Source organism: Bos taurus, chromosome X (assembly GCF_002263795.3).
Source record: "Bos taurus isolate L1 Dominette 01449 registration number 42190680 breed Hereford chromosome X, ARS-UCD2.0, whole genome shotgun sequence".
In the NCBI taxonomy this organism is placed as follows: domain Eukaryota; kingdom Metazoa; phylum Chordata; class Mammalia; order Artiodactyla; family Bovidae; genus Bos; species Bos taurus.
The window spans coordinates 68,676,129-68,689,697 of NC_037357.1; the positions used below are offsets into that span (position 1 = coordinate 68,676,129).

The 13,569-nt window shown below is 36.0% G+C and overlaps 1 protein-coding gene across 19 annotated transcripts in view; it reads left to right on the plus strand.

Moving 5' to 3' along the window:
• The window catches only part of RPS6KA6 (ribosomal protein S6 kinase A6), a 200,789-nt gene extending 188,610 nt beyond the window's left edge, over positions 1–12,179 (plus strand). For 14 of the 19 annotated variants that reach the window (XM_005227922.5, XM_024988071.2, XM_005227924.5 and 11 more), the window contains 3 exons: positions 76–120; positions 7,996–8,136; positions 9,432–12,179. In XM_005227922.5, coding sequence (XP_005227979.1) covers positions 76–120; positions 7,996–8,136; positions 9,432–9,557 — 312 coding nt within the window. In that variant the 3' untranslated portion in view covers positions 9,558–12,179. Of the gene's footprint in view, positions 1–75; positions 121–7,995; positions 8,137–9,431 lie in introns of those variants that run through there. The other 5 variants (XR_003033392.2, NM_001205926.1, XM_005227917.5 and 2 more) reach the window with 5 other exon arrangements.
• The last annotated feature ends 1,390 nt before the right edge of the window (positions 12,180–13,569 follow it).

A 13,569-nucleotide genomic window follows, 5' to 3' on the forward strand; every position in this document is an offset into this window, starting at 1 on the left:
TTTATTCTTTATTTCTTCTAGGTCCTTGTTAAAGTGTGTTAATTGTTTTTTGCATTTTCTCCATTCTGTTTTCAGGGTTCTGGAACATCTTTACTATCATCACTCTGGATTGTTTTTCAGGTAGTTTGCCTGTTTCCTCTGTTTATTTGGTCTTGTGAGTTTTTCCCTTATTCCTTCAGTTTTCTCTGTCTTTTCATTTTTATTTCTAACTTCTTCTGAGTTCTCCTTTTCCCAAATTTTAGGGTCATATTCCTTCTTCTTTTGGGTCTCTGCTTTCAGTGGGTGACATTGGTCCAGTAGTTTGGGTAGGTTTTGTGTTGGGAGGGACTTGTGCCTGCATTCTGGTGGGCGGAGATGTGCTTTTTTTTTTTTTTTTTCCCCTCTCATGAGCAAGGCTGTGTGAGGGGCTATGTTTTGGGGGTTTTGTGGGAAGCCTGTCTGCTGATGATTGAGTTTGTATTTTTGTCTTCCTTGTTTGCATGAGGCATCCTGCTCTGCGTACTTCCAGCATTTGGGTGATGCCGAGTCTTATCAGGTGGAGGCCTTCATAGGAGTTCTCACTTATTAATACTCCCTGGCATCAGGAGTTCTCTGGTAGTCTAGTGTAGTGGACAGCACTCCCTCTCCAAAGGCTCAGGCTTGATCTCTGGCTAGGGAACCAAAATTTCATAATCTGTTTGTTATGGCATTAAAGGGGATTAAAACAAACACACAAAAACAAGAAACAGAAGACAAACCCCAGACAAATGGTAAATACAAAATCAGACAAATAATAACAAAAACAAAGGAAAACATACACATGTACACACACACACACCAAACCAAAACAGTCCAAAGAAAAAGTACAAGAGAGTGACCTGCCGAGCAAAGGAAACCAAAAATGTTATTGATCAATTAAAAATAAAACTAAAATGCAAACCAGAAAACAAAACCAAAGCAGAGTGCCAACTAGGGAATAAAGCAAACAAAACAAACTAACAAATGTGGTGAAATAAAGAATTAAAAGGAAGAAAAGAAAACAGTAGAAAAGCTGTGTTAAATAGAAGTGTATAAAAAGATTTATATATATATATATATATATATATATATATAAGAATAACTACATCAACAATAAGAAAAGCAAACAAAAACAACAAGAACAAAAAATTTTAAAAGAATAAAAAAAGTCCACAGAAGTGCAAAAAGCCACATAGCAGTAGAAGTATATAAAGGAAACCAGAAGGGAAAGAGACACATGTACCCCAATGTTCATTGCAGCACTGTTTATAATAGCCAGGACATGGAAGCAACCTAGATGCCCATCAGCAGATGAATGGATAAGAAAGCTGTGGTACATATACACAATGGAGTATTACTCAGCCATTAAAAAGAATACATTTGAATCAGTTCTAATGAGATGGATGAAACCGGAACCTATTATACAGAGTGAAGTAAGCCAGAAAGAAAAACACCAGTACAGTATACTAACACATATATATGGAATTTAGAAAGATGGTAACAATAACCCTGTGTACGAGACTGCAAAAGAGACACTGATGTATAGATCAGTCTTATGGACTCTGTGGGAGAGGGAGAGGGTGGGGAGATTTGGGAGAATAGCATTGAAACATGTATAATATCATGTATGAAACGAGTCGCCAGTCCAGGTTCGATGCACGGTACTGGGTGCTTGGGGCTGGTGCACTGGGACGACCCAGAGGAGGGTAGGGGAGGGAGGAGGGAGGAGGGTTCAGGATGGGGAACACGGGTATACCTGTGGCGGATTCATTTTGATATTTGGCAAAACTAATACAATATTGTAAAGTTTAAAAATAAAATAAAATTTAAAAAAAAAGATTACTGCACGTAGAGAATATGTGAGGTTACAATCAAATAAACAAGTTACATGGAAAAAAAAAATGTGTGATTGAAAAAAGTTTTCAAAAGCTTGAATAGAATTAATAGTAAAAATAAAATCAACAGCCACAGCAAAAGATAAGAAAAAAGAAAAAATCCAGAACCAACTATAGAACAAATCAAAATATAAGAAGAATAAATATTTTTCACAGCTGACTGTCCTTTCCCTCACTGTGAGTCGAAGTTCACCTCCTCATCCCTAGAGTATCCTCTGATAATGAGCTGCTCTCTGGGCCTGCTGTGGGGACAGCTCAGACTCTAATCTGGACCTACCACTGTATGTTATTGCCTCCAGTGTCCACAGCTGCCAGAGCTAGTGGTTTTCTTCTGTGGGAACTCACATTGCCCTAGTTGATTGTGTGAATTTCATCTGTAGTTTGTACAGCTGGTGGGAAGGTTTTTGATCCTCTTCCTTAGCCACACTGCCCCCAGGGTTCAATGTGGTTTTATCCCCACCTCTGCATGTGAGTCATCCACAGGAGCTTGTTCCTGAGGCTGCCTTGGAGGACTTACTTGCCTAGTGAGGACCAGATGTGGAGGTGGTGCTGCACTTGGATCACAGGGACCCTGTTAGTGCCAAGTATGCAGGAACACTGGCAGCCTGAGGTTCTGCAGCTGTGGCAATATTAGAGTCTTTTTCTAGCCTCTGGCAGCTGACATTCCAAGGGCCTCCCTGGTTGGTCCTTCTCTGTTGCTTGGTGCAGCAGACTCTCAAGGATCTCCTGGGTTGGGATCTTTATTGCTCAGTTTGTCAAGTACTTAAAGGGCCACCCTCTCTGGGGTCTTTGTTGGTCAGCTGCCAGAACTGGCATATGAGGGAAGAGAGGCTACATTGATGGCTCCACTGTCTGCACATTACTCAGCAGTATCACTTTGCCTCCATGGCTGCCCAGCTTTCCTCCAAAGGCATTCCCCACTATGATCCCCTCCTTTACTTCCCCTCAGGCCTTCTCACCACAATCAACAGCAGTCTTTGCCCTGGGATTGGTTTCCAGTCCATATGCCCCAGTTCCCCGCTACCATGTGTTCCAGGGGAGTTGGGTCCCTGTCCAGGGAATCTAGTGTTGCAACAAGGATTGTCTGTGTGGTTCTCACTCCATTCAGACTGTCGTAGATCAGCTGTTCCACTCTCCCACAGCCTCAAATGCTTTTCCTCTGTCCCAAACAATTGCCCTGATGTGGGGATCTGACCCCTGCTTCAGTTCCTTCACCCCCTGGATACGGGTCCAGTCCTGCTCACTCTCCTCTTTTTCCCTTCCTTCCTTCATCCTGCCGAGATTTGTGTGGACCTGTGTATTCCTTCCTAGTGGTGAGGGACTCCTGCCTGCTCTCACCTGGTGTTCTGTGAGATCTTCTGCATCTGAAGGTGTGTTCCTGATGCATCTGTGGAGAGAGATGTACTCCACATCCGCCTGCTCCTCTGCCATCTTTCTGGAATTTCCAGCTTTCTTTTGTTCCCAATTGGATAAAATAACTTTTTTTTAATCCCTTCACATTAAGTTTTTGTCAGTGTTTACATCTGAAGTGAGTCTTTTAGAGATGGATCTCGTTTTTTAGTCATTCAGCCCCTTGCTATGTCTTTTGATTGCAACACTTACATTTTAAATAATTATCAGTAGGTATGTACTCACTGTTCTCTTGTCAATTTTTTTCTGGTTGTTTTTGTCCTTTTATCTTCATCTTTTGCTCTCTTCCCTTGTGATTTGATGACTATAATTAGTGTTATATTTGGATTCCTTTCTATTTCTATCTCTGTCTCTCACTGTGTATGTGTTTGTGTCATTTATTACACGTTTTTGCTTTCTTACCATGATATTTATATTTTACAATATATATGATTGTTTTCAGTTGATGATCTCTTAAGTTTGAACTCATCTAAAAACCCTGCATTTTTACTCCTCTTACATTTAATGTTTTTAAACATCATATTTTGCATGCGTTTTTTATTTCTTAATTAGTTTATGTGCGTATTTTACCACTTTTATCTTTTAACCTTCCTTGTAGTTTTATAAGTGATTAATCTTTACGTTTTCATTTACTGGTGAGATTGTACCTTCTGTGATTATTATATTTCTAGTTTGGGTCTTATCTTTTCTACTTAGAGAAATCCCTTTAGCATTTCTTGGAGAGCTGTTGGTCTAGTGGTACTGAATTCTTTTAGTGCTTGCTTCTATGTAAAACATTCTCTCCAGTTCAGATCTGAAGATAGCCTTGCTAGGTATAGTAGTCTTGGTTGTGTGTTTTGTCCTTTCATCACTTTAAATATATTGTGTCACTCCTGGTTTGCAGGGTCTGCTGAAAAGTCAACTGAAAGTCTTACACGAATTCGCTTGTGTATATCTAGTTGCTTTTCTCTTGCCACTTTTAAGATTCTCCATCTATAATTTTGCCATTTTGGGTATTGTGAGGCTTGGTGAAAGTCTCTCCTGGTTCAGCTTGTTTTGGACTCTGTTGCTTCCTGGTGCTGGGTGTCCATTTCCATTTTCAGGGAGGGGACATTCTCAGCTATTATTTTTTCAAATAAATTATCTGTGCCTTTCTCTCTTCTCATTCTGGGACCCATATGATGCATATATTATTACTCTTGGTATTGTTCCAAAAAGTTATCCTCATTTCTTAAATTCCTTTTTTTCTGGTCAGCTTAGGTGGTTTCTATTATTCTATCTTTCAGTTCACTTATCTGTTTCTCTGTATCATGTGATGTACTCTTGGTTCCTTCTAGTTTTATGTTTTCCAGTTATTGTATTCTTCAGTTCCATTTGGTTCTTCTTTATATTTTGTAACTCTTTGTTAGACTTCTTGCCCTGTTCATCCATTATTCTCTCCCATGTTCATTGAGCATTTTTATGATCACTACCTTGAAAGCTTTATTGGATAGATTTCTCTCCTCTACTCTACTCCGTTTAGTTCTTCTGAGTTTTATCTTGTTCTTTGGTTTGGAGCATATTCCTTTGTCTCCTCATTTTGCCCAGTTCTCTGTATCTATTTATATTTGTTAAGTAGGTCGGTTATGTTTGCTCATCTTCACAAAGTGGAATTACATAGCAGATAGCCTATGGTGCCAATCAGCATATTCCACTCCATTCACCAGAGCTATATATCCTACACATGACCCATATGTGTGCTTTGTGGGTCCTTCTCTTATTATAAAACCACCTACTCTGGGCATACTGGTAGCCAGGCTGGCTTCCAGCCCACTTGGCTGCTAGGCCGTGTCATGTGGTTGTTGATGGCTCACTGTTGTCTTGGCATGACTGGCTGTTCAGCCCCAATGGTCCTGGAGCTGGTACTGGCTTGCTAGTGGGTGGGACCAGGGGCCAGGGTGGCTGTCTACAGGACCTGGGGAAACCTAGGACTGGCACCCCACCACTGGTGGGCAGGGTCATATCTCAGGGCAGCTTGATGCATATGGCAGCCTATTGGGCTTTTATTTTTATCTTTGTTTCATTATATGTAACAAGCCTTCTTTTCTCAGTTTTTAAAGTTTTCTCTGTCTTGGGTTTTGAGCAATTTGGTTTGATGTTCCTTGATGTAATTTTCCTTATTTCTTGTACTTGAGGTTCATTTAGCTTCTTAGATCTGTGGTTTCATAGTTTCCATAAAATTTGGTAATTTTAGTAGCATTATTTCTTCAAACATTCTTTTCTTCCCTCTTACTTTCTGAGACTCCAATTGCGTTTGTGTACTTTTTCAGTTGAAAATTCAGTTTGTGTACTTTTTCAGTGAAAATTCAGTTTGTGTACTTTTTCAGTGAAAATTTTTCACTGATGCTCTGCTCTTTTGCTTTTTTGTTTTATACTTTTTTTTTATAGTGTCTATTGCTGTGTCTTTACCAATCTTTTTACCTGCCATATTAAATTTGCCATTAATCTTATTTGGTCCATTTTTTTTTTTTTTGTCTCACATTTTAGTTTTCATTTGTTTTATATGTTTTTATATCTTCTATGTCTCTCAACTTTTGAACATATATGTCAGCTGTGGGTCAATTTTGACTGATTTTTTTTCTTTTCATTACACGTTCTATTGTCCTTCTCTTATATGCCTTATAATTTTGGATAAGAAGCACAACATAGTGAACTGTAACTTGGTGAGTGCTAAATGCTTTTGAATTACTAATCTTTAACTGTTTTCTGGACTGCAGTTAAATTAGGGGAAACAATGTGTTATTTCTGGGTTTTCCTTTTAAGATATTTTAGGCAGGACTAGAGAAGGCAATGGCACCCCACTCCAGTACTCTTGCTTGGAAAATCCCATGGGCAGAGGAGCCTGGTAGGCTGCAGTCCGTGGGGTTGCTGAGCGTTGGACACGACTGAGCGACTTCACTTTCTCTTTTCACTTTCATGCATTGGAGAAGGAAATGGCAACCCACTCCAGTGTTCTTGCCTGGAGAACCCCAGGGACGGGGGAGCCTGGTTGGCTGCCATCTATGGGATTGCACAGAGTCGGACACGACTGAAGTGACTCAGCAGCAGCAGAGCAGTGTTTAATCTAGGAATAGTCACTACAACTCAAGCAGGTTTCTTTCAGTTTCTCTAACAAATACTTCATGAATTTGAGGTTTTCCTGTCTGACTGGTGGGAATAGGTACCCTCACCCTGCATGGACTCCCATTTCCCTCTAATCCTTGCATATGCTTCTTCCCATGACTTCTGTTTTCTTTTGTTGTTGTTTTTAACCACATATGGTTTGCAGTGAAAACAGCTGAAAGAGACCCCCACAAGGGTTTTCTCTCTGCCCCTGATTCTTACTTCTGTCTCTTTAACACAGGGAATCTGCCACACTTTACCTGAGTTTTCCTTACCTACCTGACATCCTGAAAACTCTTTTCATGGTTCTAAGCTAGAGCAATCATAGGGCTTACTTGATTTGTTTCCCATCTTTTAGGGATTACCTTTCTTCATTGCCTAATATCTGATCTCTTGAAAACTGTTGTTTCTTAACATTTTATGGGTATTTTTTTTTGGAGGAGCTGAGTTTCAGGTGGAGGTGGGGGGGTGAATTCAGTTCCTAGTTTTACATCTTGGCCAGAATCAGAAGTCCTTAGAACTTTAATCATTTTTATGATTTTCATTTGTCTGTTTTATTTATATAATTCACTATTGTATTCTTTTTAATATTATTTTTAAATTTATTTCTGTTCATACATTCTTTTTCCAATAGATTTTTGATTGGTTGTTCTACTCCTCTACATAATTTCAATCAGTTACACTATCCTTCATATTCTGGTATTACTACATAGTTTTTAGTTTCTCACTGCTTCTGCTATTGATAGTAGTTTAACAAATGCTTTTGTTTCTATTTTAGAAGATGCTTGTTAAGGAGAGTTTAATTCTCCTTTCTATAAGAGATGCTTGATAGAGATTGTTTAATTTTAAATGTTATATCTTTTAATAGAGTTAAAATTTTATTTTACTATGAGATTTTACTACAGAAGTTTATATTACAGCATAGAGAAAATAAGCATATTCACATTTACTTTAATGAAAAACATGATATTCTGACCACTGCTATGCTAACAGTCAGCTGCTAACCTTGTGTTTATATTTTGCTTTCTTTAGTATTTTATACAGGAAACCATCAGTTACTGAGTATATTATCAACATGAGACACTCCCTTCTATGAATATGTGTCTGTATACAGATAACCTTATACTTTCGGGCCCAAACTGCCAGCAAAGATCAATAGTTCCTTTATCTGCTTGACTGTCAAGCGAAGTCCAGTGTAGCTCCTGCTGCTTTACCTTTTCCTTCTCCCTTACTGACGACATTCCATTTTCACTAAATTGATATTTCTTGATTTTAGAATTATAAATTAGTATATGCTTTGTTTTTAAAAGTATGTTTCAAAATTCTCTTTTAACAGTTAATTATGCAGTAAATAGGATTTTTTCCCCCTAATGACAGGTCAAATTAAACAGATTCCAAAACTATCAATACTTTCATGTTTTAAGGAAATGGGAAATTATGTATTTTACTTAAACCTTTAATGATATGTAGTATGTAGTTTCTTATATATATGTATGTGTGTGTATATATATATATATGTGTGTGTGTGTGTATATATATATATATATATATATGTTTTTTCATTTTAATTTAGGATTTGCTTTCCCATATGCTGCATATGGACCCACAGCAGCGGTACACTACAGAGCAAGTATTAAAACACTCATGGATAACCCACAGAGATCAGTTGCCAGATGATCAGCCAAGTAGAAATGGTTCATCACATGTTGTTAAGGTAAAACCAACATACTTTTAAGCATCTTCTAAATGCCATGCCATTGCATGCCATTCAATGATGACACATATAATTACTTTATAGTGTCTTTATTTTTTTAAGTATATTTATAGATTCTTTTGTTTTGGCTTACTTTTTTAAATAACAGCCTTTTTTATGTACAGCCTTACTGATGATACATAAATTTTCTTGATTACATTTGGTTTGCTTTAAGAGACACTGGGGCTTGGTGCAGACTAAATTCAAGTTTCATATGGGAAAAAAAAAAAAAGATGCCTATTGGTTCCTGAATTAATAGCCATTAGTGCAAGTTTCCATACTTACAGACATTGAACCTAGATTTTGAAGTTTAGTGGTTTATCCATTTATCTGTTGATGGACACTAAGATGTGTTTTCATATCTTGGCTGTTTTGAATATTGTTAGAATGATCATGGGAGTGCAAATTTATGTGAGAATAAATTGTGTGGGGGGTGTGTATGTGTGGAATATATTATATATAATGGAATTGTATGTATGGAATATGGTATACATAATGGAATATTGTTCAACTTTTTAAAAGGAGACCTTTGTCATTTGCCACAACAGACATGAATCCAAAGACATTATGCTAAGTGAAATAATGTAGACACAGAAAGAAAAAAACTACATCATTTGTCTTATATGTAGAATCTAAAAAAAACAAATATATGAAAGGAGAGAGTAGAACAGTGGTTACCAGTAGACAGGGAGAAGGTCGAAATGGGGAGATATTGGTCAAGGTATACAAAGTTACAGTTATGTAGAATGAGTAAGCCTAGAGGTCTAATATGAAGTCTGATGTTAAGTACAGGTAATAAATAATACTATAGTGAATGCTGGAAATTTGCTAAGAGTAGTTTTTCAGGTACTCTTATCACACACAAAAATGATAACTATGTCAAGAGGACATATGTTAATTAGCTTGACTGTAGTAATCATTTTACTGTGTATATCAAGATAACATGTTTTATGCCTTAAATATATACAATTCCTATGAAAAATAAATTTTAAAAGATATTTAAAAACAAATTTTATGAGTTTTGAAAGACTGAAAAAATAATACATTTTAGTTTTAAAAACTTGTAAAAAGCATATTTATTGAAATAAAAAATATATAAGTAGTCAGATGTTAATCAAAGGGCCATCAACATAAATATTATGGATTCTCAATTACTTTCCTAGGGGAAAGTAGTTAAATTTTTCATGATACAATGTGGAAGTTTTCTTACCTTCAGAGATTGTTATTCAATTTGTAATATTTCTCATTATTATTAGGGAGCAGTGGTCGCCACATATTCTGCCCTGACTCACAAGACTTTTCAACCAGTCCTAGAGCCTGTTGCTGCTTCAAGCTTAGCTCAGCGACGAAGCATGAAAAAGCGAACATCAACTGGCCTTTGAAAGTTTTAGGGTTCCTCAGCCAAACTGGATGAAGAAAAGATTAAATGTGTAGCTTTTTGTGTAATCATATATCAAAGGCATTGTTTTCTACTACATTACTTGAATATTCTGATTAAGCTTCCTTTTTTTTAAGGGGGAGTAAGATAAAAAAAACATATATAGGTCCACAATTTTCATACTATGTTGCTTTTCAATGTTGTCCAAGTATTTATTTAAGTATATAATTTGTGTCTACAAAGTCCTACCAACTTCTCTACATACTAACTTCTACAGTTTCTTTCAGATTTCTGGTTATGTAAAATAATGGCTTGGGGAATCATTACCAACAGTCAAGTTGCAAGTATAATAGTATAATGCCAAGCAATGTCAGTATTTTTTAACATTAGATCCTGAAAGGTTAGATGTCTTATTTTATATTTTTTTTTTTAAGGAAAGCGAAAAAGAAATGTATCGTAGAAACTTGTAATTATGTGTAAACTCCATTCATTTAACTCTCTGTAGTTACTAAAATGTAAACATAGTAGTTTGGGGCCAGAACAAAAATCATTTGTGCTCATATGTGAATTCCTAATATGGTTGATGCCAAAGTTTTTACAGAAGAATTAAATCATAGATAATGTGTGCCAACAGACCTGTATATTGTCCGTAAATGGCCTCATCTAGAAATAAAGGCTTCTGTAAAATTTACATCGAATGGAATTATAGTACAAGTGAAGAAATTTTAGCCAAAGGTCTTGTATTGGTATTATAATCTACTAAATAGGTCATAGTTAAGCCTTTGAAAGTAAAGTATATGGTGTTGGCACTACCTTGATGTTAAGTAAACTGACTTTGAGGTTAACCAATTGGATCTAATTATCATCTGTCCTTTTATAATGAACTACACTCTTGTTTTTTTGATTTCCCTGTGCTTTGAATTACAGTGTAGCATATTTATCTTTAATCCTATGGTTATATAGTTGAAATATTACTGTAATGAACTTGTGAGCTTAGCACACATGATATAGTTATAATGCATTTCAGTAAACTTTAAATAATACTACATAATAGTTATACTTCAAGAAGATAAACTGTCTTTTTAAATAGGAAGTAATATTAATGATATGCATAAAATTTGAACACATTTTAAAATAATATTTATAATAACAAGGTCTGGCCAAATTGGTCCTATTATTAAATTTTATGATTCAGAACCACTGTGTAGTATATATTGTTTTCTCTAAATGATTGAATTTGAAAGAATCTTTTTTGTGCTGTTGAAGAAAATACCATTACTACTACTTTAAATAGCATTATTACTACTGCTGCTGCTACAACTACTGACAGAAAGAACTCATGAATGTAAACTTGAGGATATTACACTTTTCTTTAGTGAATATAAGTGATCTACTTATGTGTACTTGTTTTACTGTATTTTATTTTGCTTAGTTCAGAGAGGGGTGATTACTGAGCTCTGAAATGTACAGTTTAGGCTAGAAGACTTGTACCTTCAGTATTTAATAAAAGAAACTATACATAATTCTCTTTATAATGTAAGTGATCTATATTCCACACACAAAGGTCTGTTTCGTTTGTGTGATATATAAAAGTATGTGTCCATATTTTAAGATGTCTTTTGCAATAGTTGAAAGACATTAAAGAACGTCTTAATATTACATGGAAGGTATTATTTAGAAAGACACTGGGATCATATCTTGTGGATTTTTTTGTCCCAGTTCAGCTTTTTCTTTCCTCATTTTGCTTTATTACTAGAAGTACTTGTGTCATTATATTGGCTTATTTTCCTCTTGTTTGTGCTGTAATGCCTTCTTATCAAAATTGATATGACACACTTAGAGATGTGATTTTGGTGTGTAACTTTTCAGAACAGAGATACCATTTCTATATATGCTTTTGTAGTAGTAGAATTAGAATAAGTAAAGTTGGAAAATGAAAAATGATCACAAAATAACTTTGTCTTTACATAAGCAATAGTTTTTAAGTAGATGATCATAATTTTTCAATGAGTTTTCTCAAAAAGGTTGTGTCACACACTCCTTTCGTGAAAGGAACATGGTCAGAAATAAGCAACAAACAGCACAATTCCTCATCACTCAGTGAAAGTTAAAAAGGTATAAAAGATATAGATGCTAGTGGATTTTCCCAATAATTGTGAGTTTTCTTCTGGAAAATTCAAAGAGAGTGGCTTAACAACAGTAGTAGTGGGCAACCTTATTATAAGGGAAAGCTTCACATTACACCTTCATTCTGCAAAAGTAACCCAGGTAGGGATGCATAATCATGTCATTTTTGGCTAGAACTCTAGAACAACAAAAGCAGATGTGAATGGGACATTTTTTGATGGGGTTTCTATAAATTCTTAACCAATAAAAGTAAATCCTTTCTTTGAGACTTAATACTTTGATTTCTAATGGATTTATGAACAATTATTTTATATTGCTTTTCTTTCTAGTTGATGGTTCTTGATAGTATTTAATAATAAAGTTGGGGGTTTTATTGTCAAAAAGAGAGGCTATTGTAATAATATTTTTTTCTCAAAGAAAAAACAGCAGATTTGCCCAGGTAGACTGAACAATCTATTGTCCTAAAGCACATATTATTATGAATAAACTCAGGAAACCATTTGTATGAAAGTTAATATGTGTTGCTGGTATTGGTGATTTTGTGGGGAAAAAAATGATTTTAGTTATTTTATGAAAATCAAACTTTAGCCTATTTTCTTAAATCCATGAATACCTAAACATTTGTTGTCATTTGTTGCCATTGATAATTAAACATAGTAAAGCATTTTGATTGGAGAAGGCAATGGCATCCCACTCCAGCACTCTTGCCTGGAAAATCCCATGGATGGAGGAGCCTGGTGGGCTGCAGTCCATGGGGTCACTAAGAGTCGGACACGACTGAGCGACTTCACTTTCACTTTTTCACTTTCATGCATTGGAGAAGGAAATGGCAACCCACTCCAGTGTTCTTGCCTGGAGAATCACAGGGGCAGGAGAGCCTGGTGGGCTGACGTCTATGAGGTCACACAGAGTCGAACACGACTGAAGTGACTTAGCAGCAGCAGCAAAGCATTTTGATAGCATCTCTGGTTAGCCCAAAGGGATTTTATTTGTATAGGCAACTGGAAACTTTAAGAACAGATGCTTGGTTTTTATGATGTCTCCTCTTTGCAACATCATGTTAAAATAGTACTTCCTGCAGAAACATATTTCTTCTGATTGAATTGTGTTTTCTTAACATAAGAGACCCTTTGTATATGAAGGAGAAGAACCACTTACCTTGGCTTTAAGATCAGCTAGACTTTAAACTAGGCAAAATATCTTTGGCATTCTCTGCATTCTCTTTCTCCTGGCTTTTCAGCTTCCACATGCAATCTTACTTGAGTACCTCACAGAGAACTCCATGATTAAAGCTTACTGCAGGAGGATTCTGTGCTCTAAAAGGACCTCTCACCCTTTCCCTTCCCTGAATCAGAATTTGCATTCTCACAGAGTAGCTATTTTCAGCTAAAAAAGTGAGAGGAAAGATACCTTATTAATTCATTTTTCTGGTGGCTAATAAATTATTGGCATTTTCAAGGAAGATGTCTATTAATCAAATCAGTTTCTTCTTGCTGGATGTTAAGGCAGTCTAAAAAGATGAGAATAATTTTAAAATCAATTACTATCAGGGAAGATATTTTACAGCAAGGAACTTGCACAGTGTACCCCTAGTATCAGATTATCCTAAAACAGTGGTGTTTTTTGTGTGTATATGTGTTTTCTTTTTTTTGCACAGCTCCTTCCTCACTACTTCTCAGTCTACATTTTCTCTTCAAAACTTCCCAGCTTTTTCCTCAGAGTGAACTTCACAATGAACTTCTATGACAGAATGGTGTGGAGGAGACAGTTATCGTTCAGCTTATATTTATCCATGTTCTTGTTACTCATATTACATAGTCCATATAACATATAAGTAGTCTCCCCGCAGACCCCAGTCCCTATTCCTATTTTATTGATAACGAAGCAAG